Source organism: Nyctereutes procyonoides, unplaced genomic scaffold, assembly GCF_905146905.1.
Source record: "Nyctereutes procyonoides isolate TBG_1078 unplaced genomic scaffold, NYPRO_anot_genome, whole genome shotgun sequence".
In the NCBI taxonomy this organism is placed as follows: Eukaryota; Metazoa; Chordata; class Mammalia; order Carnivora; family Canidae; genus Nyctereutes; species Nyctereutes procyonoides.
The window spans coordinates 5,999,355-6,026,350 of record NW_026575126.1 but is presented as its reverse complement, the minus strand read 5'-3'; the positions used below and the strand labels follow the sequence as shown (position 1 = coordinate 6,026,350).

The 26,996-nt window shown below is 47.1% G+C and overlaps 2 protein-coding genes across 2 annotated transcripts in view; both read left to right on the top strand.

The window, feature by feature from the left end:
- The window catches only part of LOC129519332 (basic proline-rich protein-like), a 2,232-nt gene extending 180 nt beyond the window's left edge, over positions 1–2,052 (top strand). The window contains exon 2 of the mRNA XM_055339753.1: positions 14–2,052. Coding sequence (XP_055195728.1) covers positions 14–2,052 — 2,039 coding nt within the window. The remainder of the gene's footprint in view (positions 1–13) is intronic.
- The window catches only part of CRYZ (crystallin zeta), a 27,125-nt gene extending 129 nt beyond the window's left edge, over positions 1–26,996 (top strand). Inside the window, exons 2-9 of the mRNA XM_055340236.1 lie at positions 6,859–6,975; positions 8,351–8,503; positions 12,245–12,408; positions 17,036–17,087; positions 21,105–21,254; positions 24,937–25,038; positions 25,139–25,234; positions 25,866–26,996. Of these exons, the coding sequence (XP_055196211.1) occupies positions 6,865–6,975; positions 8,351–8,503; positions 12,245–12,408; positions 17,036–17,087; positions 21,105–21,254; positions 24,937–25,038; positions 25,139–25,234; positions 25,866–26,030 (993 nt within the window). The 5' untranslated portion in view covers positions 6,859–6,864 and the 3' untranslated portion in view covers positions 26,031–26,996. The remainder of the gene's footprint in view (positions 1–6,858; positions 6,976–8,350; positions 8,504–12,244; positions 12,409–17,035; positions 17,088–21,104; positions 21,255–24,936; positions 25,039–25,138; positions 25,235–25,865) is intronic.

Below are 26,996 nucleotides of genomic sequence, written 5' to 3'. Positions count from 1 at the left end.
CCCGTCCGTGGAGGCCGCGGGGGCGCCCTGCGCGCGTCCCCGGAGCAGCCGAGCGCGGCTGCGGTCACGCGCCCGCCCCGCGTGTGTCCCGCGGAGCCCGCGACAGCTGCCGGCCGGGGGCGCCCCCGCGGGGCTGCAGGCTGCTCGGCCGCCAGGCCCTCCCAGCCCGGCCTCCACCGGGAGGCGCCCTGCTCCCGCCGCCGGGCCCCGGGCTCGGCCGTCTCCTCGGCAGCGCACCCGCCCGGACCCCCACCCCCGGGCGCCCGCCCCCAATGCCCGGCTCCGAGCGCCCCCTGCTACCCCCAGACGCCCGCCCCCCGCGACCCATCCAGGTCCCCCCCCGCAGTGCCCAGCTCCGAGCGCACCCCGCCCCCCAGGCTCCCGCTCCCCCTCCTGACGCCCGTCCTCACCCCCGTGCTCAGCTCCGAGCGCACCCCGATCCCCCCAGGCGCCCGCCCCCGCGACCCCTCCAGCTCCCCCACCCCAGTGTTCAGGTCCGAGCGCACCTCGCCCCCCCCAGGCGCCCGCGCCTCCTCCTGGCACACGGCCCGGTGCCCTCCCCCAGTGCCCCGCTCCGAGCGCACCCCGCACCCCAGGCTCCCGCTCCCCCTCCTGGCGCCCGTCCTCACCCCCGTGCTCAGCTCCGAGCGCACCCCGACCCCCCCAGGCGCCCGCCCCCGCGACCCCTCCAGCTCCCCCACCCCAGTGTTCAGGTCCGAGCGCACCTCGCCCCCCCCAGGCGCCCGCGCCTCCTCCTGGCACATGGCCCGGTGCCCTCCCCCAGTGCCCCGCTCCGAGCGCACCCCGCACCCCAGGCTCCCGCTCCCCCTCCTGGCGCCCGTCCTCACCCCCGTGCCCAGCTCGGAGCGCACCCCGATCCCCCTGGCGCCCAGCCCCGCGCCCCCCCCAGTGCCCAGCTCGGAGCGCACCCCGCCCCCCTGGCGCCCAGCCCCGCGCCCCCCCCCAGTGCCCAGCTCGGAGCGCACCCCGCTCCCCCTGGCGCCCAGCCCCGCGCCCCCCCCCCCAGTGCCCAGCTCGGAGCGCACCCCGCTCCCCCTGGCGCCCAGCCCCGCGCCCCCCCCCCAGTGCCCAGCTCGGAGCGCACCCCGCTCCCCCTGGCGCCCAGCCCCGCGCCCCCTCCCAGTGCCCAGCTCGGAGCGCACCCCGCTCCCCCTGGCGCCCAGCCTCGCGCCCCCCAGTGCCCAGCTCGGAGCGCACCCCGCTCCCCCTGGCGCCCAGCCCCGCGCCCCCCCCCCCCAGTGCCCAGCTCGGAGCGCACCCCGCCCCCCTGGCGCCCAGCCCCGCGCCCCCCCCCAGTGCCCAGCTCGGAGCGCACCCCGCTCCCCCTGGCGCCCAGCCCCGCGCCCCCCCCCCCAGTGCCCAGCTCGGAGCGCACCCCGCTCCCCCTGGCGCCCAGCCCCGCGCCCCCCCCCCCAGTGCCCAGCTCGGAGCGCACCCCGCTCCCCCTGGCGCCCAGCCCCGCGCCCCCTCCCAGTGCCCAGCTCGGAGCGCACCCCGCTCCCCCTGGCGCCCAGCCTCGCGCCCCCCAGTGCCCAGCTCGGAGCGCACCCCGCTCCCCCTGGCGCCCAGCCCCGCGCCCCCCCCCCCCCAGTGCCCAGCTCGGAGCGCACCCCGCCCCCCTGGCGCCCAGCCCCGCGCCCCCCCCCAGTGCCCAGCTCGGAGCGCACCCCGCTCCCCCTGGCGCCCAGCCCCGCGCCCCCCCCCCCAGTGCCCAGCTCGGAGCGCACCCCGCTCCCCCTGGCGCCCAGCCCCGCGCCCCCCCCCCAGTGCCCAGCTCGGAGCGCACCCCGCTCCCCCTGGCGCCCAGCCCCGCGCCCCCCCCCCCCGTGCCCAGCTCGGAGCGCACCCCGCTCCCCCTGGCGCCCAGCCCCGCCCCCCCCAGTGCCCAGCTCGGAGCGCACCCCGCCCCCCTGGCGCCCAGCCCCGTCTCCCTCCCCCGGGTTCCCCTCTAGGGCTCCTGCGTCCGCGGGGCTCCCGAGCTCCCCTGCCTTCCGAGCTGCGGTCCTAATTTTGGAGAGAAAGTTTCTTTGACTCCCTTACCCCCCCCCGCCCCGAATAATTTACAAAGAAAAAAAAAATCACAAAACAGGGCGTAAAGGTATAGCTGGGTGTTCACTGGGCGTTCGCGGAGCCCCCGGTGAGCAGGGACCTCGGACTGTGCGGGTCCCTCTGCGGCCCCGGCGCCCCGAGCGTGCTCAGCGCCCAGCCCCCCCCCCCCCCCCCCGGGCTCCTGGGGCGCTGCAGGCCCAGCCCCCCTCCCCCCCCCTCCCCCCCCGCCGTCCATCCAGGACCCCGGAGGGCTCTAGAACCACCGGCCCAGCCCTTCCTCGGCCACCCGCCACCCCCTCTCGGGTGGGCCCCGAGATCCAGCCCAGACAAGTGACCTCACCAGCCGCACAGCCGGGAACACTTTTCTTAGACTACTTTTAAGTTTTGTTTTTTGCTGTTGTTTTGCATTTCTGGCTTAAGGCTAATAAAAACAACAACAAAAAAGGTTAACAGTGAGGCATTCAGCAACAGCAGCACATTTGGTAACGATGATTCTCTTTCCAAGTTCTTATTTTTTCATGTCTTGCCAGAAATTCTTATTTAATTTTACTTAACATTCTTCTCTCCTAAGTGCCCTGCTCTGGCTTTGTGACTTGATTTTTTTCATTCTGTGCTAAAGTACAATTTCCGACATTTTCCTTATCCCCTTAGTTTTTATTTAAACCGAACAGATTGAAACAGAACCTAGAAACAATCACAGTTTAAGGAGGAATTCTTAAGTCCTGTGTTTCCCAGATTTCCAAAGTATGCTTGGCAACTTTTTATAGGTCAAAAGTACAACCAAAACTTAAAAACCAGGTCCTCTAATTTAAAGTTCATGTCTGACAAATACAAAAAAATCTATTTAAAAACACTAGTTGCAAGGTGAGGGGCCTGCTGACATGCAAATGGTTTAGTCTGAATAATGGAGCTTATAGCCTGCTGGGCGTGCTGTGAAGCTCCCCCCTGTGCTGTTGCAGTTCATCTTCACAAGAATCCTATGCTAGGGAGTACTGGCCCCATTTTACAGATCAGGAAATGATTAGTTTTCCGAATAGGATCATGTCCTGGGTATCACTAGTGGATCCTCCTAACTTAGAGGCATGTGAAAAATCTCACACTCTGAGCAGATACCTTAATCATATAATAGGTGATCCTACCTGCAGGTTAGTTGAATTTCGTATTTCTAGCACAGCCTGCCTCACTACCATCATTAGAAAGTATATTTTTAAGAAGCGAAGGGTCCTTTATGCCAACATTTCAAAGGGTGACATGAAAAGGATTGTACGCTAAGGGGAAAAAAAAAATCTCCTACCAGCATTTAAGATAGAGGGCTTGGGTTCTAGTTCTGCTTCTGTGCCACCCGGTGATTCTCTTAACCTCTTGGAATGTTTTCTCATCCATAAAATGGATGGTGATTTTATTTCCATTTCTACATACAATTAAATGGCTGCTTTTCTACCTGTCGTGAAAATAATTATGCCAGTGGAGATAAAAGTGTGCTTTTTAGAGCACCTGGGTGGCTCAGCGGTTGAGCGTCTGCCTTCGGTTCAGGGCGTGATTGGGGGGGGGGGGTCCTGGGATCGAGTCCCGCATCAGGCTCCCCCTGCAGGGAGCCTACTTCTCCCTCTGCCTGTGGCTCTGCCTCTCTGTGTGTGTCTCATGAATAAATAAGTAAAATCTTTAAAAAATAAAAATCCAAAAACGTGCTTTTTAGAAGAAACCGGGTATTAGGGGTTTAAGGATGATAATTAGTGTGTTGTATTATTTTAATCTTTTTATTATCCCCTTTGACATATCACCTTATGTATTACGAAGCAGGTAATGATCCTGTGGGTAGTGGAGGGGGTTTTCAAAGGCAGCTTGTGCAGATTGGAGCCTGATCGATCATAGTGGCAAAGGCTCAATGGGAAATAATACGGACAAAGTAGGAGGCAGCGCTGTCAAGGGTGTGCCTAATGTCCTTACAAGCTCAGTAGGACAGGATGGTACTCCTAGGCAAGGCAGCAGGGTTTCTAAATCCAGTATTAAGGAAGAATTTCCTCCTTCCTTTGTTCTTTTCTCGAAGCTTAGCAGATGTCAAAATGTAGGGGTGGGGGGCGGGAAATGTATGTGTTAGATAATTTTGACACATCCTATTTCACGGTAGTTTTGCTTTTACTACTGCTGCAGTTCTTTGGGGATAATAATCATGTCTGTTGGTAAAAAGGTAGATGCAAGAAATGAAAGAAAGAAATGGTAGGAAGAAATAAATAGTCGGGAAGTGGAACAGGAGCGTCAGATCTTGTGTAGCTGGGTGCAAGAATGAGAGCACAGTGAACAGGAGCTGGGAGAGGGCTGGGACATTTTCTGTTTGCCCTTTGTGTTCTCTGGGGTTAGCACAGTGCCTCGCTTACAGTTAAGGTTCAAAAACCAACACGTTGAATGAATAAAAACCAGCATTTGATAGTAACACTTTGTTTAGATGATTCTCCGTACTGACTTCTTTAAGGCCAAGGTCTTGTGTTTATAATCCGAGTCCTGTAAGTATTGTTATTTAAAATCAAAAGTGATTATGGAATTATGGAATCGAGTACTTTTAACGGATAAGAGATTGGAAAGGAGAAAAGAGATGGGCGAGGGGGAGTGGTCTGTGCTATACGTAGGAGCTCCAAGCCCGTTGGCTGGGCTCAGTGCTTGCTGCGTCTCTAGCTCAGCCACCGGGGTGCGAGCCATTTTCAGGTGAAGAAGCTCATCGAGGTTGCCCCCCCCCCCAAGGTCCTTGTTTTTCCAGAGGGGAAAACTCTGAGCTGGGCAACCTTGTTTTGTTGTTCTTGGTGGTGGGTTTTTTGTTTTTGTTTTGGGTTTCTTTGTCTTTGCACTTTCTCGTCTTGAGAAATACCCAGCGCGAGTGAAGACCCAGATGGAAATCTGGTGGCGAGACGGCTGGGAGGCACGGAGGCAGGAGCCAGCTGCTTCCTGGGGGTCCTCGCGCTGCACGGGTGTCCCCCTCAGGGACCGCCCCGCCGCTCTAGGCGACCTTAGGTTTAGGTCTCCACCTGTTTCTGCCCCCTCGTGTTTGGGGTCTGCCGTTCAGAACACAGCATTGCCAGACGGCCTGCTAGCGACGGACAGTTCGCGGTCTCCTCTGGGCTAGGTACTACACGGCAGCTCTTAAAATTAAAGGGTTTTAAAATGATGCAACTCTCGATTCATTCTGTCAAGAACTTTCCACTAGTGACACCGTCAAAATGCTTTCGATTACCCCGTGTACATGGATTGACATTGATAGTTGGCACGAGCTCTGTTCTGAGCAGCCTGTGTTGAGCTTCCGTATAGTAAAAGTCTGAATTCTTTCAAGTCCTAGTTTCTGCGACTCTTTTTCATCTTTCACCAACTCATGCTTGATGAATATAATTATTCCAGAAGTTGGGACACCTCGGTGGCTCAGCGGTTTAGCGCCTGCCTTCTTCCCAGGGGCCTGATCCTGGAGACCCCGGGATCGAGTCCCATGTCAGGCTTCCTGCATGGAGCCTGCGTCTCCCTCTGCCTGTGTCTCTGCCTCTCTCTCTCTCTCTCTCTCTCTCTCTCTCTGTGTGTGTGTGTCTCATGAATACATAAGATATTTAAAATAATAATTATTATTATTCCAGAAGTTAACAATGATGTTCTGAGTGGTGACAGAGCCCAACTAAATATTTGATGTGGCTAATTTCAAGAAATCGTGATAACACGCATGCAAAATAGTGGAGATAGAGTCAAAACCCTTTCATTATATCCCTGCAGGTATGGTAGGTTTCCGTAATTGGCTATTTTTATATTCAGATGTTCTTTACCTTTTCTAAGTGTTCAGGTCAATAGTAACAGTGATAGAAAAAATAATAACAACAGCGGTAGGGCAAAAAGGTTAGCTGTAAATGACCCTTATAATTTATAAAAGGTCACATACAAAGCAGTGTCCTTACATTGTGTCCAAAGCATTAGTCCTTAATGGTTTCCTCCTTTGTTAAAATGAACGAACGTCATAAAGCTAAGTGTTTCGCCATTGATCAATCTCAGAAATTTAATGTAGAGAGGAAAAAGCGTGTTGCAGAATTAAGAACAGTACGATCCAATCTAAATGAAGTTTGAGAACATGCAACACCATAGGGCATGTTGTTGACGTCGTGTGTGTATACCTGGAGTAGTGATACGACATCATGCCTGGGGGTGTTGAGCACTGGGTTCATGGTAAAAACCACCTCTTAAAAGGGTGGGCCAGAAGTGGGCTTGGCGATGGGTACAGAAGGCTTCAGTTATGTCTGTAATATTCTAGGTTTTCAAAATGTTAAGATTTGTTAAAGCAGGGAAGCAGGTAAATGTGTTCATTTATATTTATATTTCTCTATATATTTGAAATATTTCGTAACCCAACAGAAGGTCTATTTATCTAATGTTAATAAAACTTAACATGATCTCCTAAAATTTGTAAGCTCTGCGGCAGCACCAGCTTACACAAAAAAGGAGCCTAAGATACCGTATCATGCTATGTCTAGCCAGATGTTTTTGTTTGCATGTTTGATTCTCTTGTGGAAGGCACCGAATCCCTACAGGAAGCAATACGAAGTATTTTGCTTTGTAGCCGAAGGATTTGTGAGATGAAAGGTCCTTAAACATGAAATGAGATCTGTGTAAGCTCATGATTTAAATTGTTGTTTGAAAAATTGTTTTGATCTGCCCCCTCCAGGGGAAAATAAAAAAAAAAAAAACAGAGTGATAATAGGCTAGATACCATATGACAGTCCAATCTTTTTTTCTTTTTCTTTTTTTTCTTTTTTTCTTGGTGTCTAGGTCACCATGGCGACTGCAGGGAAGTTGATGAGAGCGATTCGAGTTTTTGAATTTGGTGGACCAGAAGTGCTGAAACTCCGGTCGGATGTTGCAGTACCAATTCCAAAAGACCATCAGGTGGAAATAATTACATAAAAACAGGCAATAATTATATCGGGTTAATGTTCAAAAAAGAAGCAGGCTCACAGTAATTCGTAGAGACACTGAATTAGGACAAAGTTTACACTGATGATACGTGCAAGCTCTGACAAAGACAGCATAATTATAACGGTGAGGTGGATCTATGAAAAGGAAAAAATATCTTGCTGTAAGGAAATTTTCGAGGTTGAGGACCATCTGTGCAGTGCAGTAATTGAATTTTTCTGCATGGGGTCATAAGTAGTTTTGAACAAGTCATCCTATTACAAACTTCATGATTTCTATTTTGTGCACAGTAGGAAAATCGTTCTCTTCTGCATACATGCCCTTCCACGTATGACTTAAGAGAATTCAAATGAAGAGTTTAATCATTTCCGGTGACTTTAACAATATGCTTTCTCATTAAGAATTATGTATTTTTATTACTGTGCCTTCCATGACTCCCAAGTCTCATTTCCTTAGCGAACCTTGAACCTTATGAGAGTTTTTACAATTTGGCCATAGCCTAGCTTGAGAGATTCATTTCTTACTGCTGCTTCTCAGTAGACTGGGCTGTAACAAGCAGCATTATCTGGCTTCCCCAAGAGGCCCTTTTATTTCTTCTGTCTTTGCACCTGCTATTCCTTCTACCTGAAATACCCTTTCCTCCCATTCTGAAAGAACGTCTACTCTTAGTGCCTACCTCAAATACCACTTCCCTTGCAAGGCCTTCTCTTACTCCTGCAACAGAAGCAGTCATTATGTGTTAATTACGGTAAAATTAGCAGCTATGGTAGATGTAACCTCAAAATCTCAAGGGTTCGGCAATAGCAAAGTATGTCTCATTCCGTAAATTCTCAGGGTGATTTGTGGACCCAGCCTTCCTCCATCATGTGGCTCTGCCACCTTCGATGCCTGTCTTCTGACGTCACTCCTATGAAAGGGAGGGAGGCCCAGTGTGGATTGCCCAGGACGTCTTTATGGGCCAGTCCTGAAAGTGGCTCTGATCACTTTTGTTCACATCCCATTGCCCAGAACTCAGTCATTTGGCTGCTCATAACTGCGGGCGCCAAGAAATCCTGTTCTTCCTGCGTACCCGGGAGGAAGAGGGTTTGATGAGCACGGAGAGGTTGTGCCACGCGTCCCCTCGAGTATTTCTGCTACTGTTTTCCCAAAATATGTTTTATGTTGCCCGTAGGCCTTTGTGTCTGACCTTTTTTATGTCTGTGTTGGTTTGCAAAACTGTGATGTGAGTCCCTTGAAGGTGAGGGTTTCCCCTCCGGGTTTACAGTTCCCATCATCAGTACAGCCCTGGCCTAACGCTGGATGAACGCCTGAGTGTTCTGTGTGAACTAAAAGCACATTGGCCTTGCAGGTTCTGATCAAAGTCCACGCATGTGGTGTAAACCCCGTGGAAACATATATTCGGTCTGGTACTTACAGAAGAAAACCACTCTTACCCTACACGCCGGGTTCAGACGTGGCTGGGATAATAGAAGCTATTGGAGAGAATGTATCTACTTTCAAGGTATTCCGTTTTGAGTTGTTTCTATTTTGCCTTAATATTTTCCTTAAAATATTTTAACGTAGCTTTAAAACGTGTCTGTATGTAAGTCTTCAAAAGGCCCCCTTACAGATGAAGGAGTGCCCGCGTTGGGATGCACACCGGGTGTTGCATAGAAGTGTCGAATCACTGCATTGTACACCTGGAACCGATACTGTACTGCGTGTTAACTAACTGGAATTTAAATAAAGACTTAAAAAAAGTGGAAGGCCCCGTTACACAATTTCTGCCACTTGGGGGACTCCTCTATTCAAAAAAGAGATTGCCTTTTATCTAGAGGTCTTCCTTGTTTGCCTTGCTGGGGACAAGCGCTGTGTAAATTCTGTATCTTCACATCCTCACGGAAATTCAAGTGGGGTCCTTTCGATGTAGCAGAAAAACGTAAGAAAAGAAAATAAGGAAGTTATACTGTTTCCTGACCCTCAGTAATACACAAGCCAACATAATGTTTCATTCCTTCTATAAATTCCTTGTTTATAATTATCTAGTTTTTAATTAATCTAGTTTCACAAGATAGAGGGAGGGCCGATTCTTTTGAATAATAAGTAGAAGATGAAAAAAATGCAAGGTCAACTGTACGTTTTTAGAGCCCTGACTCAGATCGAGGTGACTGAGTCCACGCACGTGTTCTAATCGGGGCTTTTGTTCTTTGTACACCAAAAGAAATCTAAAACATAGATAGTATATTCATGTTCTCGCATCTTTCCTCCTAATTCCTTGACCTGCTCAACTTTGGCAGCACATTTACCAAAATTGGACTGAGACAGAGAAGATTACCATGGCCTCTGCCCAGGAGGCAGATTCCTGCAGCTTCACACTGCTCGCAGGCGCCTGGCTTCTGCCCCCAGCGCCCCCCTGAAGCGCTGCTTGCTCATGTCACTAATGGCCTCTATTGCTGGAGTTAATGGGCCCTTTTATGTCATTATCTCTCTTGACTTCTTGGTGACATTTGACACTTTCAGCCACTTACTTTTTCTTGATTTTTTTTTTTCCTTCGGGTTCTATGACATCATTTTCTCCCATCCTCTTCCCCACTTCCTCCCGGGTGTTGTTTCTCAAGCATCTTCTTCTTGGGAGGCTCCTCAGGTTCTAGTGTTGCCCACTGTTCTCCGGTTCTCCGTCCCTCCTTTGACCTCGCTCTTTGTGTTCTCTACCTTCTTCCCCACGAGCTCATGCCTGCCCAAGGTTTCCGTGATCGCCCGTGATGGCGTTAGCTTAGAGTTTTCTATGAGGCCGTGGACCTGTGCTGTCTAGCAAGGTAGCCACTTGCCACATGTGCCGATTTAAGATTCACATGAACCTAAAGCAAAATAAAGAAAGTTGGTTCCCCAGTCATGCCAGTGACCCTTCAGAGGCCGAGTAGGCCCGTTTCCGCAGCCACCCTCCTGGACCGTGCTGCTGTGCATCATTGGCATCATCAGCGAAAGTCGCCGGGGAGAGCCCTGGAGCCACCCAGCCAACCCCAGTCCCCTCTTACTCAGTGCGTCTAAAACCGAGCTCATCTCTTGTCACATCAGATCTGCTCCTCCCTGGTGCGACTGTCCCTGGGACTCCTGTGGCTTCAGTCCCCCCCACCTGCAGCTTTCCCTAGCGAGAACGGGTTTCCCTCTCCTCGGTCTGTGCCCAGGGCAGGTTACTCCATGAGGTCCTTACCTGGAGGTCTGTAGCGGATCCTTAACACCTGCCCTCCTTCCTCCCCGAATCTATCCTGGGTCGACAAGGGGTGTTTTCTAAAATGTCGTGGTGGTCCTACAGTCTAATGCCTGCCTTAGTTCCTTGTAGATGTCAGGGTCGCCGAGTGCTTCCCTTCCTGCTCTTCCCGCCATCCTTCCATTCTCGGCTCCATCCCTCGCTTTTTGGTCGGTATGTTGGTAAAGCTGTCCTTTCCCGCGCGCCACATGCTTGCTTCCTCTTCTCTGTCTTTGCTCACATTGGTTCTTCTGCTTGGCAGAATTAAAATGAAATTTATGAACATAGGTGCGGGGACTTTTACCCTCTGGCCTTGGTTCCTTTTTTCTTTTTTTTTTTTTTAAGATTTTCTTTATGAGAGACACACACAGAGAGAGAGGCAGAGACACAGGCAGAGGGAGAAGCAGGCTCCATGCAGGGAGCCCGACGTGGGACTTGATCCCGGGTCTCCAGGATCATGCCCTGGGCCCAAGGCAGATGCTCAACCACTGAGCCACCCAGGGATCCCCGGCCTTGGTTCCTTTTCTTCGTACCTCTGTAACAATTACCTTCCATGCATTGGACTACTTGCTCATTGGGCACAAGTGCTAGCACTTTCTCAGCATTTATTCCTGCCACTGTCCCTTTACTTGTTTTGAGTGTTCCTCACTCATCAAGACTCATCTCAGTCCTAGTTTTCAAAATCTTGTTGGATTCTCCAAGACCTTCCTTAAATTTTAGCACCTCAACGAAGCTATGATTCCTTCAACTTAGAAACAATTCCTTTCTCTTTTTGGCACTTGCCTTTGTGGGTTCATCATGTTTGCTTGCATTGTAGTTATTCCTGTCCTTTTCTCTCTTCCTAGACTTTAAGGTTGTTTTGATGGCGGAAGATGTTTTGTTATTATCTATCCCAGAACTCCCAAGTACTGCTTTCCATAGTGAATTCTTAGAACACGTTTGAATTATATTGCAATCTGTGCGACATCTTTTTAAGCCCTAAAAACAGGACTAATCATAACATGGTCATATTTGACCATTTGCAAGTGGCACTGGTAAGCAGTGATGCTTGTCTTTGACTGCTTGGGTGCCTTTTGAATCTTTTTTCTTTGTTTCTTTTTTTTATAGGACAAATTTAAGTAGATTGAGAGTTACTGCCTTAGTGTTGTGCTTATTCCAAAGAATGTTTACTTTTTTTTTTTTTAAATGCTCGGGCAGGTGTTTGTAGTAAATGGTCTGACATCCCTAGTGTGCAGGTCATACTGGGCAGGTGTGAACGCTTGTGTAGCACCTTACCTCACCTTCACTTTCACTTGCCTTTTCAATAGCAAGGGCCCAGCAGAGTTTGCTGAGAGTTTACTGTGTTTCTCATACTGTAACAAGGGAGGAAGCCTGTCCTGGCTCATCTTGCTGTCAGGACCTGGGCATAGTTTCCTGCTCTTGGTGTATGCATAAAAAATGAGGGAACAAATGCAGGGGTGAAGCACCTATGGAAAGGACTTAGGACAGGTATTTGGTGTTTGGAGGAAACCTTACATCTTACTTGTTTCTTTTTCCTAGTATTTCGAAGAAAAAAAAATGATTGTATTAACTGCTGCTTACTAACTGCTTCATCTGAGCAAATTATTGAACTTCTTTGTCCCCCAATCTCCTCATGTGTATAGTGGAATTAATCCAAAGTGGTGATAAGAGAAGTACTTATCTCATCGGCTCTGGAGAAGATCAAATTAGGTAGTACTTGTCAGACACCTGATACAGTGTCTTGTGCAGTGAGCTCCCCATGGTTTCCTCATTATACCATTCTGGAGGTTCTCTTTCCTTTTTTCTCTCCCCTATTTCCTTAAAGTTTTCTTTTTGGTTTCCCTTACTAAAACATTTAAAAATGTTCAGTATTCTGAAGTTATTTCGATAAGACCCTCCAACCTAGTAAATAATACATACTTATTTGTTGTTATAAAAGTTGCATTATAAAAGGATTATACCCATTTGACATCCTTTTTAATCCCTGGTATTTTATTAATTTATTGCTTTCCCCAGAAAGGTGACAGAGTTTTCACTACCGCCACCATCTCTGGGGGCTATGCTGAGTATGCCCTTGCTTCAGATCACACTGTGTACATACTGCCGGAGAAACTGGACTTGAAACAAGGAGCTGCCATCGGCATCCCGTATTTTACTGCGTACCGAGCTCTGCTCCACAGGTAATGACAGACACGGTCGGGTACACAGCCAGTATTACGTGCCTTCCTGCCTCTCGTCCACGTATCCATCTCTCATATTTGGTTACCATTTAGTTACCATTAAGCATTTATGGAGTAGAAACTGTGCTAATTTGGGAAATTATTTTAATCACTGGGGCTACAAAGAAGAGCAAAACACCGTCTTTGTCTTTAAGATGCTGACAGTCTAGTAAAAGAGAGACATAAGAGTAATAATATTGATGTATAACATGGAAAGTGCAGTGGTATGGATGCGCATAGGGGTTTATGGGATCATAAGGGAGGTAACTGGTGATGGGATAGGGCTTCCTGCCAAGATGTAAAGCTTGGATTATTTTAAAGCCATGGTTCAGAAATCTTATTACCCAGCCCTAGAAACTAATTGCGGCAATTTAGAAATACAGTGTAGGGCCCTACCTTAGACCCACTGGTCAGCTACCACGGCTGGGATCTGAGGATCCATATATCTGTATCTATCTATCTATTTATCTATCTCTATATATATGTATTTTTTTGACATTTTATTTTTAAGTAATCTCTACACCCAACGTGGGGCTCCTTCACAACTCCAAAATCAAAAGTCACATGCTCCACCAACTGAGCCAGCCAGGTGCCCCTCTGAGAATCTATATTTCAGTCAGGGAGTTATCTTAAGGAAGGATACGTTGGAGGGGAGAGGAAATTCTAGGCAATGGGAATATCCTGGTGTCAGGGGGAAAAAATCATGATATTTAAGGAGAATTATAGCAATCTGGTTTTGTTGGATAGAAGATTTCAAGGCAAAGAGTGGCACAGAATCAGGTTGGAGTATAGTAATCTTTTAACAACCGTTAGCTGTCACACGAAATAGGTAGTAGGTTTCAGGTTGTAAAAAGCAAGATGATAGAGCTCGCACACTGTTCCTTCAGGGATTAGGGGTCGTGAAATGTTTTATTCAGAAGAGTGATACTGTTATATGGGTGTTTCATTAAGATCACCTACCAGCTGTGTGAAGGATGGATTTGATGACAGGAATGGAGAAAGAGATGGGAGGGTCTTATACGAGTATCCTTTAGGCAGAATACTTAGGGGCCAGAGCAAGGGTCACGGTAGAAAAGATGGAAGGAAAAAGACAACTCTTAGAGGGTAAAATCAGGTCTATTTGGTGACTGCATGTGGAGAATGAGAGAGCAGACGAACTTAGGGATACTTTTAGCTCTTTTGTTTGGATTATGTTTAACTGTGACAAAGAAGAAGGAAGAAGTTTCACAGGGAAACTTAGTCCAGTTTAGGCATGGAAAGCAAGATAGGCATCGTGACAGAGAAGACCAGCAACCTGTTGGGTGAATGAATCTGAAGCCTGGAGGCTAAAGATGTCAACACGGGGCTATCAGCCTGTGGGTGGGAGTTGACAAGATGGAAGTGACTGGAAGTCTCCAGGGAGTGAAGACAGTGGAGCGAGGATAGAACTCTAGAGAACATCAGCATGTAGGGTATAGTCAGGGTGGGCACAGAGTGCTAAGAGGCCACATGTTAAGGCCAAGGGAGTCGAGAGGTCACGGTGTCTGTTAAACACCTGTTAAGTTCATGGTCTTTGAAGACAGGAAGACTCGGCTTACACTGCTCTCTTCTACCAGCTGTACGGCTGTGGTCCAGTTACTTCCCTGTCTCAGCGGCAGTTTACTGGTTAGAAAAACGTGAATACTAGTAGCACCTACCTCCTAGGGGTGTGGTGAGGACTCAGGGAGGTAATACCTGTGAAGCTTAGTACAGAGTCTGGCGCGGAGTCAGTACTCCGGCGGTGTGGGTAGTGTTAGGGGTGGTAGTTGGTGTTGCTACCAAGAGAGGAAGCTAGCTGTCAGATGCAGCAATGTGGTGCGTTTGGGAAAAACAAACAAACAAACAAACAAACAAACAGTCGGGCCTAGCCGTTGATAGGTGACTGGTGACTTGAGTCAGGTCACTTTCAGTAGCGTGGTGGGACAGAAGCTTGATTGAGCCACTGAGCAAGGAGGTAGAATTTGGTTCCTGGAATGGAGGTGGTCAGGGAGGGGAGAGGAGAAGGGTACCTGAGAGTGTGGGGACAGAAGGCTGGACGGGAGTTGAACATGTTTATGGCTGAGAAAAGATCCAGCAGAGAGGAAGCGATGGAAGGTTTGGGAGAGATGGTGGAGTGTCAGGTGGCTGGATGGAAAGGACTGAGGACATGTGTGGAGAGATTGGCCTCTGGTATCAAAGGGCCAGCTCGTCTGCTAATCCTAGGAGAGGTAAAGGTGGTATAATCGTGGAAGGGTTTGTGGGTAGGGAGGTGGACTGCTGAGGGAACTCGTGGGATCGCCTCACTTTTCATAATTAAATAGGAGGCCAAGTGATCTGAGAATCAGAACTGAAGTGGCACCAAGATGCTTGGTGACTTGATTTTTTTTTTCCTTTTTTATAGTTTTTAGTTTTTTTCTTTTTTTTAGTACTTAGCCATTTGGATAGATTATCAAGGAAGTTAGTTTTTAACATTAATCCAGGGCTGGAGAATTAGCAGCAGAATGGACTAGAAGGAAATGAGAGCACAAGAGAGGAAGAGAGAGGAGTTGGGGCAACCTCCGCAGGGTCCCCCTGGCTAGTGATGCAACAGGGCCAGGAGCAACACGTGGGCAGAATCTGAGTCATCCAGAGGCCGCAATCTCTGGGAGGTTGAAGAAGAGATTTTGAGAGAATGTAGGTTTACAGGATTGGGACGGGAGATCTCTGCCATAGCAGGAGGTATTAGGGTCCGATACTTCTCAAGTAGGGTGGTTGGGGCTGGTTACCAGGTTCAGCCTTGGGAGAGAGTGGCTACAGTGGAGAGTTTAGGAATCGGGCTCAAGGTTTCCGTCCCAGGGAGTATTGAAATCTTTTAGATTAGGGCTGGCCTTCGGGTGGGAGAGAAAACCCTCAGTGGCTTCAGCCACAGCAGCGCGGAAGGCCAGGCCAAGGCTTGAGCCCCTGCCGCGAGCCCCCGGGGGACGTGGCTGTATTAATTGGGGCCGCCCAGGGGAACAGAACAGCAGAATGTGTGCGTGCATATGTACGTATTATTTACATAGACACACACACAGAGAGAGAGAGAGAGAGAGAGAGAGAGAGAGAGAGACTTACTGGATGTGGAGGCTTGGGGAGTTTAAAGCCTGAGAGGGTAAGCTGGCTGTTGTAGGTCAGGAAAGGGTTGCAGTTCAAGTTCAAAGGTCATCTAGCTGAATCCGTTCTTATTCCAAAAGTCAGTTTTGGTTCTTTTAAGGCCTCCAGCCAATTGGATAAGGCCCTTCCCAGATTCATCCAGAATAATGTTTAACCAGCTGTCTGGCCCCATGCCCAAGTTGACACATAAAATGAAGTGTCACGATGACTGTGCAAGAGTAGAAGGATCATAGCAGTGGGATCCGGGGGAGGGTTAGCTCGCTTGTTTACGCCCCACCCACCCCCGGCCCAGTGGTTTAGGAGAAGGCACTCTTTGCGTTGGAGGGGTCGTTGGTAAGATTTTTAAAAGCAACATCATTGGGGAAAGTAGGTCAAATCCCATAGAATGATGTTAGTAATCCTGTTCCCTCACATTTATATTTTACTGTTTAAAACACCAAAGAGTTTTGGTAATAGTTACCTTAGTCTACCATTTCAGACCCTCCATTTAACTCCCTGCCCTCAGTCCCCTTATCTCTAAGCAAGAATGTAGCCAAGAGCTCCGTTTACTGCTCGTAATTGCCATTTGTCAGCTGTCGGCGGCGCACCGCCTTGAGCAGGACTCTGGGTCACATTGGGTGCTTACTCCCAGGTTGAACATAATGTCTGTGCAGCGTGGCCTCCCCTATTGTTCTGGGGAGCGAGAGATCCTCCCTGAGAGTCAGCTCTGGATCACAGGACACCTGCCGGCCTGTGACGTTAGCACTTGTCCGTCTGGACTCAGAAGGCATCTCCCGTCTGTCTTGCTGCACGTGCCTTATTTTCGGTATAACGGACAAGTAGTGGGATGAGCCAGAAGCCAAAAGAAGATGTCGTTTCTCCAGAGGATCTAGACATTTCTTGGTGTGACATGCAAACCTCTGTGACAGGACTTATCGTATTTCTTACCACTTGCTGATTTAGCTTTGCTCTCTGAAATGTGGGCTTAGAGGCTGCGCGGCCTCATGTTCCAAGGAAAAAGGTTTTCTTCCGTCATCTAACACCCTGGGTCACAGAATAAAGACGGGGTGACAATAAGCCTGTTTTGAGACCCTTTCTGTGGGAATGCATGAGACTCCGGTCCTCTAGCTTGAGCTCTCTCACCCTATTTCCCTCCAAAGACTGTAGCCTTCCAGAAGGAAGGTAGCACCATGATGGGCCACCAGCAGCCCTCACGGTGCCCGACACCCAGTAGGTTCCTGTTAAACATTTGTTGAGTGAACAAGCGAATTTAATGTTTTCTTCTGCTGCCTGTGGCTTCGAAGAACCCTCGTTTGACCCTGTGAATCTTGGAGAGTATTTTGGGCTGTAAAGCAGAGTGCATTTCCTGTTTGGGGACGTGATGGCCGAACCAGGGGGGTAGAAGTTTCCTCGAGAATGACAAAACACCTGAGCTTCATTAGCTTCAAAGTAAGGCGATGAACCCTGCCTTCTTTTGCAGTGCCCGCGCGAAAGCCGGAGAAAGTGTTCTGGTTCATGGGGCTAGTGGAGGAGTAAGTATTTTTTTTTTGTCGTTGTCGTTTTTAAGGGCACGTTTAAATGAGCTTGTGTTTGTGGGTTTCACGTTATATTTAAGTTATTTTTAAAAGCCAAATGAAGAAATACAGTCAATATTCGTAGTCGGTACATATATTCCCTTCTGTAGTAAAGCTTCTTTAAATGCTGTGTCCTGAAGCTAATTCCTTGTCATTAGTCTAGCATTTTTTGGTTAATAGATTCAACAGATGACCCCATTAAAAATGTATGTATTACGTTTTCCACCTGTGTTGGGTGTGGACCAAAATAAACTGGCTTTGTTTTCGCCTTCAAGTAGCATATGTTGTTAGAATATTTATTCGGAATTTTAAACAGTTTCTTAAAGTTAACATGATTCCATATTCCCTCAGATAAGGAAACTAAGGCTCATTAAAGCTTTACCTGTGTTGCCCCAGACAGCACTGCAAAGCCACACTGTGAATTCTCAGCCCCTTCTACCCCCTTCCACGGCTGGCCTGCTGCGCTTTGATGACATTCGTGGAATGCACAGTGTACAGCTGTGTCCTTAACGCCACAACCCATGGCTTAAAATGCTAATGTGAGGCGTGGGGGCTGGGGTGGGAGAGGACCAGGAACTTTAAAATAAGCCCTTCAGTGAAATAACCCAACCCAGGGCTGTCAGAAGCTTCTTCAAGAAACCGGCTGTCACTCTGCCTCCGAGGAGCTTAGAGGAAAAGTCAGAGCTCTGAGGTTGGAATTTAACAAGAAATCCACATGACCTCTATCCTGCGTGTAGAGGCTTTAGAAATTTTGGAGATGAGATTTCAACATTCTTAAAATACAGGCCCTGGGGCGAGGTGGCTCACCTTGAGGGAGCCGGTTAACCCTCGCAGAGCATCGTGATGCCACAGTCGTTGAAAGAAGTCACCTGTTAAAGGGCACATTGTTCCTGGAATGAGGAGTGTCACCCTGAAAATGCAAATTTACCTCTAACGGTGGCCAGGTAACACAGAGCGTTCAGCCCATTGTGTTTCTGTTACGTGAACTAGATGAAGCACAAGCTTCCACGCTTAGCCTCCATCTCACGAATCAGAGTTTTTACTAAAAAGCCTAAGATTGTCTTTTGGGGGGCTTGAGAAAGCATCCAGATATACCTCATCCAAAACTCCCATTGCTTAGCTTCACCAAAGAGGCTATTTTGGGGTTAAATTAAGTGTAACCCAGAACTACAGGAGGATCTGTCCAACATGCATTTATTTAAATTGTTTTGGCTTCCAGAGAGCTAACCTGGTGCTCTGTATAAAACGGAGAGGTTTCAGTAGGAAGGGGAGAGAAGAATCTAAAGAAAATCTCCTTTTATTCCATTTACCCTCTCGTAAAAAGCCCAGTCACTTCACCATGATTTTTTTTTTTTTTTTTTTTTTTTTATTTAAGGCAAAATCCACACTGTTCTCTGAGCTGGCTGAGTTTGTTAAATCCTTGGCTGGCAGGGATAGGCTGGCAGCCTGGTGTGAGCAGCGCTTCTGATCCTCCCTGCCCTACCAGAGGGAAATAGTACTGGGTTTTGTCTTGCTTCTCTTTGTACTTTCTGTCCTCATTTAATTCAAGTTCCTTTGGGATTATGTTGTGTATTTGAAATGGGGTGGAATTTATGAACACAGCTGTTACCCAGATATGCTGGTGGGGAGCGCCCCATTTTAGTATCGGCAGAGTCAATAGAAGAGAAACGATTGACGCGTAATGATATATAATCCGAAGTACTGTGGCTGGTGTAATTGTTGACAAGAACAGCATAAACAGCACCTTCAAAATAGCTATTAAATGCCTCTTTAAAGTGGAGCAGAAGGAGATATATTTATTTATTTTTATTTTATTTTATTTTATTTTATTTTATTTTTATTTTTTTAGAAGGAGGTATATTTACACTAAGTCTTCAGGTATTGTTTTATTAGAGGCCTGTTTTTAGTTTTAGTTTTTTTTTTTTTTTTTTTAAATTTAAAGTAGCAAAAATCAGGACGTCCCCAGTATATTGCCTTCCACGGAATTGAACGTCTCTCTGAGTCATGAGACCGTGAGCTCCGTGCGTCTGTTTGTTGTTTTGGTTAAATCCACCAAATCCCTGCCAAAACCCAACGGAGTTCAGGCTCGTGGCTCCCATATGCCGAACAGTCTTTAAAGTCTATTTCAGGCCTGGGAGTCTGTGATGCTGTTGCAGTTTTAGTCCGTTTTTCATCATAGTTTTCGCTTCGGTTCTTTTCTCTCATGCCCGATCCGCACCGAGTTTCCCTTCTTCTGAATCATTGGTTGTCAGTGAGGGGGGGTCTGGCGTCCCTCCTCTCCCCGTGACACTTGGGGCAGCGTCTGGGGACGTTTTTGCTTGCCCTGGGTGAGGGGTAGGTAGCAGACATGCCGCCGAGCATCCTCCAAAGCACAGGGCAGCCCCACAACAGCGTTGTCCCGCCCCAGATGTCGGTAGTGCCGAGTTTGAGGGGAGCCCTGCCCTGCGCGTGCCACTTGCCGGGGCCGTTCACAGAACACCGACTCCCTGGTGTCTCCCTGGTGTCGGCGATGCAAACACGCGCTCCTCTCTATATTCCTCATATGCTTTTCTTTCTCCCTGATCCTAAGCACGTTCATGTAGTGACCTCATCCAGTCCGGGGCTTTAAATGCCATCTATGAACTGACGAGTCTCAAATTTATATTTCCAACCCTGGACTCTCCCCAGGCCATATGCAGAGTCGCCTAATCACCGCACATCCTAAGTGAGCAAATACAGCCCAGCCCGTTCAAAGTAAATCCTTGGTACTCTCACAAGCTTGACCCTCTAATCTGCAGCCCTGTTCATCTACCCAGTTACCCTGGCCAGAGACCCAGGAGACATCCTTGATTTTTCTCTGCTCGCCTCTCACATTCAGTCTATGTTGAAGGCCCCTCCTACTCCCATTGCCTCCCATTTTTGTCCCCCATCTAATTAGTGTCCTTCTTAAAGCCTAAATTGGATCGTATGACTCTCCTGCTGAAGCTCTCTCACCGTTCTGAAGAGCTCTTAAATACAATCCAAAGCCTTTACCTGCAAGGCCCTGGGTGCCCCTCTGCCTGCATCTGGCACCGTCTGCCGAGAGCCCTGCCGAGAGCCACGGTGACCGTCTTTCTGTCTTTTAATGCCCCAGGGTCATTCCCACGTCACCAGGTGAGCCCTGACCATTCTGCCTACAACGTTCTCCACCAGGCTGTCGAGATCTTCGCGTGACTTGTCCCTCTCTTCACGCGGTCTCCTCTGTGGCCTTTCCCGGTCACCAAACCCTGTCTCCTTGTAACCCAATAGGCTGGGTTTGTTCCTAGCACTTTTTATTTTCTGAATTTACTTTACTCATTTATTTGTTTGTGGGTTTATTATTTTTCTCTTAGAGTAGCATTTTCTTATGTGAAGTACCGTGTCTAGCACATAATAAACACTCAATAAATGGTCATCATATGGATGGATAAATTGATTTGCTCGTATACCTATCTCTCCCACTTAAACGCTGTCACATTTGTTATTTAGTATTTTATGTGTACAGTTGAAGTATGAACTCAGTGAGTTTTGATTATCCTTAAACCCCTCACCTTCTGCACAAAGCCGATGCTAAGTAAACATTTTGATACAGTGGTTAAAAGCTCAAGCTCTACAGACCGAATTGATCCAGCCCTGTGTGATCTGGCCCCGTTCCCATCTCTCTGACCTCGGCAGCTTATATTTTTATCAGCCTCAGTTTTCTCATCTCTGGAATATGGACAATAATAATATCTATGTTATAGGCTTACTGTGAGGATAAAATAAAGCAATGCATAGAAAGTATTTGGTGTGGCACCTGGTACATTATAAATGCTCAATAAAAGTTAGCTATTGTTGTTCTTATTTCTTGATTTAGACTTGAAATTCCTTAAGGATAGGGTAGGACCCAGGAGAACCTTAAGTGTATTACCTATATTTAATAAATACTTGGAAGGATGCAAAGAATCTAAAACTATGGTTTTATATTTTGGTTTTCAGGTTGGAATAGCAGCGTGCCAGATTGCCAGGGCTTACGGCCTAAAAGTTTTGGGTACGGCTGGTACCGAAGAAGGACAAAACCTTGTCTTGCAGAATGGAGCCCATGAAGTGTTTAATCACAGAGAACTTAATTATATTGATAAAATCAAGGTAAAATTATTCCACAATTTTATAGAAGTAGATTTTATTTCTTGGGAGACTTACTTTTTTTGGTAAATTCTTTTTTTCTTACCAACCACTCTCTTAACGTTGTTTGCTTCTTTTTTTTTTATGCCTATGTGTGTTTTACAGTTTCAACAGATTAAAAAAAAAGAGATGCCTAATTTCCGAGCCTTCACTCTGATTTGTCTTATCACATAGAAGCTAGCCTATAACAATTGGTACTTTTTAATGTAGTCACATTTTAAGTAAAGTCACAGATTTGTATTTAGAGCCCTGGGGGTGTTCTGTTTTTTTTTTTTTTTTTTAATATTCAAGACCTATTTATTTATTTTAGGGACAGAGTGAGTGTGGCAGAGGTGATGGGGGGAGGAGCAGAGGGAGAGGGACAGGGACACTCACAAGGGGGTTGATCTCATGACCCTGGGATCATGACTTGAGCTGCAATCAAGAGTCAGACACTTAACTGCACCAGCCAGACACCCCTTCCTTTTTGATATTTGTAGATATTGTGAAATGATCCGCACAGTGAGTCTCCTCAACATCCGTCACCATACATAGTTGCAAAACCTTTTTCTTCTTCTTATGAGAACTTTCAAGATCTACTCTTAGCACCTTTTAGATCTGTGACACAGTATTATTAACTGTGGCTGCCCTGCTGTACTTTACATCCCTGTGACTTTTTTTTTTTTTTTTTTTATAACTGGAAATTTGTACATTTTGACCACACTGACCCATTTTACCCGTTTCCCACTCCCTGCCTCTGGCAACCATGAGGTTTTCTTTCTTTCCTTTTTTTTTTTTTTTTTAAGGTTTCATTTGTTCATGAGACACAAAGAGAAGCAGAGACACAGGCAGAGGAGAAGCAGGCTCCCTGCGGGGAGTCCGATGTGGGACTCGATCCCGGGACCCTGGGATCATGCCCTGAGCCCAAGGCAGATGCTCATCCACTGAGCCATCCACCCAGGGGCCCCAACCATGAGGTTTTCTTAATATAATTTCTGTTGGTGTAACCTTTCAGATCGAAGGTTGAGGTATCTACAGATTACAGACTGGATCTGTCTGGTGTAGGGAACAAAGTTTATTTGTTAATTGGATGCCTTGGAGAGATAATCATTACCTTACCGGGAGGGTGGGGTCGGCTTTAGTTAGTTGTTGCATATATTCCATCGTCAAACAAATTCGAGCAGGTTCTGAAGTTCTCCGTTTCTACTGTAGTAACAATTCACCAAACTCTGATTACTTTGCTAAACCTTACTTGCTTATGTTGAGAAAGACTTAGAATTTTCCAGGTACTGATCATTACAAATCGAGGAAAATGCGAGTGAGAGTTTATTACCACTAAACCATCTTGTCAAAAAACTGAGTAAAGCTACTCTGTACAGGCCTAGGAAACCTAAAATCCATCGAATATTCTCTCCTGAGGCCATCTCCAAGAGTATTTATTTACCACGATCAGAAATGGCCACTTATTTTAAGAATATGTTTCTGGGGCAGCCCGGGTGGCTCAGTGGTTTAGCGCCGCCTTCAGCCCAGGGCCTGATCCTGGAGACCCGGGATCCAGTCCCACGTCGGCCTCCCTGCAGGGAGCCTGCTTCTCCCTCTGCCTGTGTCTCTGCCTCTCTCTTTCTCTGTGTCTTTCATGAATAAATAAATAAAATCTTTTTAAAAAAATATGTTTTTGTTTTGCAGAAATCTCACTCTGAGACCCTGAGGTCTTGTGGCTTTTTTCTCTCCTACTGGCTCCTCCTGCTTCCGTCTCTCTCATTTCCCCAGATCTTTCCCTTCCCCTTTTGTCAAACCCTCCACCCCCTCTGCCACCACGCTTGTTGAAAAAGCAGTAGTACCTACTCTTACCTCCTCGCCTCCCACCGCCTCCCACTGCATCTTGCTCGTCAGCGGCCACCCGTGAGCCCCTAGGGGCCCATCTGCTGCTTTGGGCTTAGCCTTCAGCCCGGGTGATTTCTTGGCAGCCACTGACCCTGACCACATCTCCTGGAAGCTGGTTCTCTTCCTACCTCCCTCACTGCATTTTCAGTCCCCTTCCTCCTGGTGTTACTTGGATGTTGCCATCCCTTAGCCTTTCCCCCTTAGTCTCAAACCTTCCCCGGTGCTGGACCGCCCTCCTGATGGGTCTCCTCTATGCCCATGACTCCGTCCGTGCCCACATCCTGCTGGTTCCCAGCACCGTCTGTGGCCCGAGTTCCCCTCCTTCATGCCATCAGCCTGCAGATGTCGCATCTGCTCACCGAGACCCCCCTGCGGTTTTTTTTTTTTTACTCCTGCCCTTAAACCCCCATTCTCCTCCTTCCCGTTAGGACACCTCCCTGTGTCACTGTCCTCTCTGACATGCCGTTCACATACATCTCCCTTTTTGCTCCCTTCCCTGCTGTGGCTTATTTAATCGTCGTCTTCTCCAGCTTTGGCTGCCCTTTATAACCTACATGACACCCCTTCTATCCTCAGTCCCCAGAGTTCCCGGGTTTCCTTTAAAAGAAGAAAAAAAAAAGCCTTCAGCAATAACTAAAATGGGAGCTGCATGAGGATAGGAATTTTTGTCTCCTGTTCCCTGCTGCACCTCCCGCATCTAAAGCATCAAAAATTAATTAACGAGCACCTGCCCCCCAGAAGTCTGTCCTTTAGCAGAGCGTTGGCTGCACGCTCCCAGGCCACACCAGCTGCCTCACCGCTCTTCCTCTTCTTCTTCCCCACCCCCCCTTCCCAGACGGAGCCTCAGCCCCAATCTCCACTTGGACTCCCAGCCCCTCACTCTTCCCTTTTCTGTTTCTTCTGCCTTAGGGACTCCACCTCCAGGGTAACTTCTGGTTGTTTCTCCTCCTTCCTTTTTGCTTAAGGATCTCCCGTTCATTCCTCAGAGCCCAGGTCCTCATCTCTCTGGAGCTTCCTCTGCTCCTTACAGGTGATCAGAGTTAGAGCCCCATCTTTCCCTATAACCTATAGTCTAATTCCTCTGACCTCTAACCGCCACATTAGCCCATCCCGCAGCTGTGACTGCGCTGTTCCCCTCCTCCTCCTCCCTAGTTTTGTTTGGAGTCCCCGTGTCCACCTGTGAATTCCCGGTACTTCACAATGCCTGACCCGGGTATTCATTTTGTCATAAAATATAACAGGTAGCAGGTAGATATGTGTGCCTTATTTAAGAGCCAGTTTTGGATGTTGCAAACCAACGTCTCTGAAAACCCAGAAGTAGTACACCACGCTGAGTGGGAACCCCTTGGGACGAAACTGAGTGTGCACCAAAAAATGCTGCAACACCAAGCAGCCAATGATTTTCTTCTTTGTTTTTTGAGTCTTAACAAAAGTAGAAGCCTTTTTGGGATTTGGGATTTGTTGTTGGTTTCTCTGCGAAAATACATTCTGAAGACAGAAAAATTTCAACCAAGGAAAAAATATTTTATAGTCAAATTGAGTCGAAGCACTTGAAATTTGTTTAGTATGAATCTTCATCACACTTTAGGTGTTGTGACTGGTACCTTGGAATTACATCATCACTATATAATTAGATCACTTAAAAATGTGTATGATTCGTCTTAAAAATGTAGCATTTTATGTCTCTTGAAACACGTTTCTGTAATATATGGGACCATGATAACTATTTACCAGATTCTTCCTTGTTTTCTTACTTCACTCTGCATTTTTTTTTATTACATAGAAATCTGTTGGTGAAAAAGGCATTGATGTGATCATTGAAATGCTAGCTAATGTAAATCTTAGTAATGATTTGGATCTTCTGTCATATGGAGGACGAGTAATAGTAAGTATTTTGGTTTCTTTCTACCACTTTGAGGCTTTACCATAATTTAACACTATTTTGCAGTAATCTTTCACCATAGACAAGTTGTTTTTCGTAATAGGTTGTTGGCAGCAGAGGTCCTATTGAAATAAACCCACGGGACACCATCCCAAAGGAAACCAGTATAATTGGAACTGCTCTTTATTCATCAACTAAGGTAGGAAGTGAGTCTGATTTTGGTAACTGAAACATGGAGACAATTTGCCTAGTCGGGCAGATGGAAAGTTTAAGTAGATGTTAAACATAAGGTATCTGAGTGGATGGGTACGTTAAGGATTAGTCACTACACGATAACGAGGGTGAGGATGTAATTTATTTTCCAAGTCAAGCCACTCTTTTTTTTTTTTTTTTTTAAGAATATATTTATTTATTCATGAGAGACACAGGCAGAGGGAGAAGCAGGCTTCATGCGGGGAGCCCGATGCGGGACTCGATCCTGGGAATCCAGGATCAGGCCTTAAGCCGAAGGCAGACGCTCAACCACTGAGCCACCCGGGTGTCCCTTTTGTTTTGTTTTGTTTTCGAGTCAAGACACTCTTGAGAGAGAAAGGAGATAGTATTACAAGTTATTTCAGGACAGTACTTTTTTTGTAAACAGACACTGCCTCACACAAATTGGACTTATGGTTACTCTGTAGAAAACCACTTTTTCTGTAGTTCTGGATAAGTGACGAAAGCCACGTATTTGCAAGGAACTGTTTATGTTCTAACTCTTAGAATCTGAAAATTTTAATGTTTCTGAAAATTAATTTACATGTTCAACAAAAAGACCTTTTTCTTCCACTTAGGAGGAATTTAGGAAATTTGCAATGGCCCTTCAAGCTGGAATGGAAATCGGTTGGTTGAAACCTGTGATAGGTCCTCAGTATTCACTGGAGAAGGTGGTCCAGGCTCACGAAAATATCATCCACAGCAGTGGGGCTATTGGGAAAATGATTCTTCTCTTAGAATGATTCATTCTTTCATATACTTCCAATGCAATTAGAGGTCTCCTGCCCCCAGTTTTACTTACACTACCTTTGCTGTAATCAGCATTCATTTGATTTAGTGAATTTCTTATATTAAAAAAAAAAAACAAGATTTATCTTTAGAGATCTGGGCATTGGAGCACAATGTATTTTATAGTTCACCATATTCTTTATGCCTCCCATCTACCTCTAATCAGACTCATCATGGTAGGAAGTAGAATGTCAGTCAGTAGTGATTTGGCATTGGGTGCTTTAACAGAAAATCCTGGTACTTGATCATTAATTCCATACCTTTGGCTAAGCAAGCGAATTTAAAATAAGACTATGCGATTTCCAAGCCTGTTTGTAAAGATTCTTTGATTAGCCCAGAACTGTCCTGGACTGAAGATTTTCTAGACTCAAGAAGACTGCTTTTCTAAACTAATCTCATCTGGATCTACAAGGACGAGATAAACAATATCCAGAGAAATTTGTTTTTTAACAAATAGGTTTCCAATATTTCCCCAAATATTAAAACATTCACTATGTTGATAGTTACTCATTCTCCATATATTCTGTGAAGAGAACAGCCTAATTTTTGGTATGCTAGGATAGGTATGTCATCTCCCGATAGATATTTCTTGATTTGTTTTTCAGAGTAGATTTAAAATTATCTGTATAATGGGAGTCATATGTTTTTATTTAAATTACTAAACAAATTCAACACATTTAGAGTAACCTGCTTTTGTTTTCATTATGTGGTAACTTGCAGTAAATTCTGTAGAAAAATTAAAGCTGCTATTTGGTCATTATATGGTACGTGCCTTACATCTCTTTTACATGGTTCCTAATGGTTAAGTTCTAACAGAGTTCTGTGCAGGAAGTCTTTATCTAAACTAAATAAAGGGATGATTATTTAGAAATCTTGCTGTCAATCAATGTTATGTACAAGGAAATAAAGTTTGATTGTTA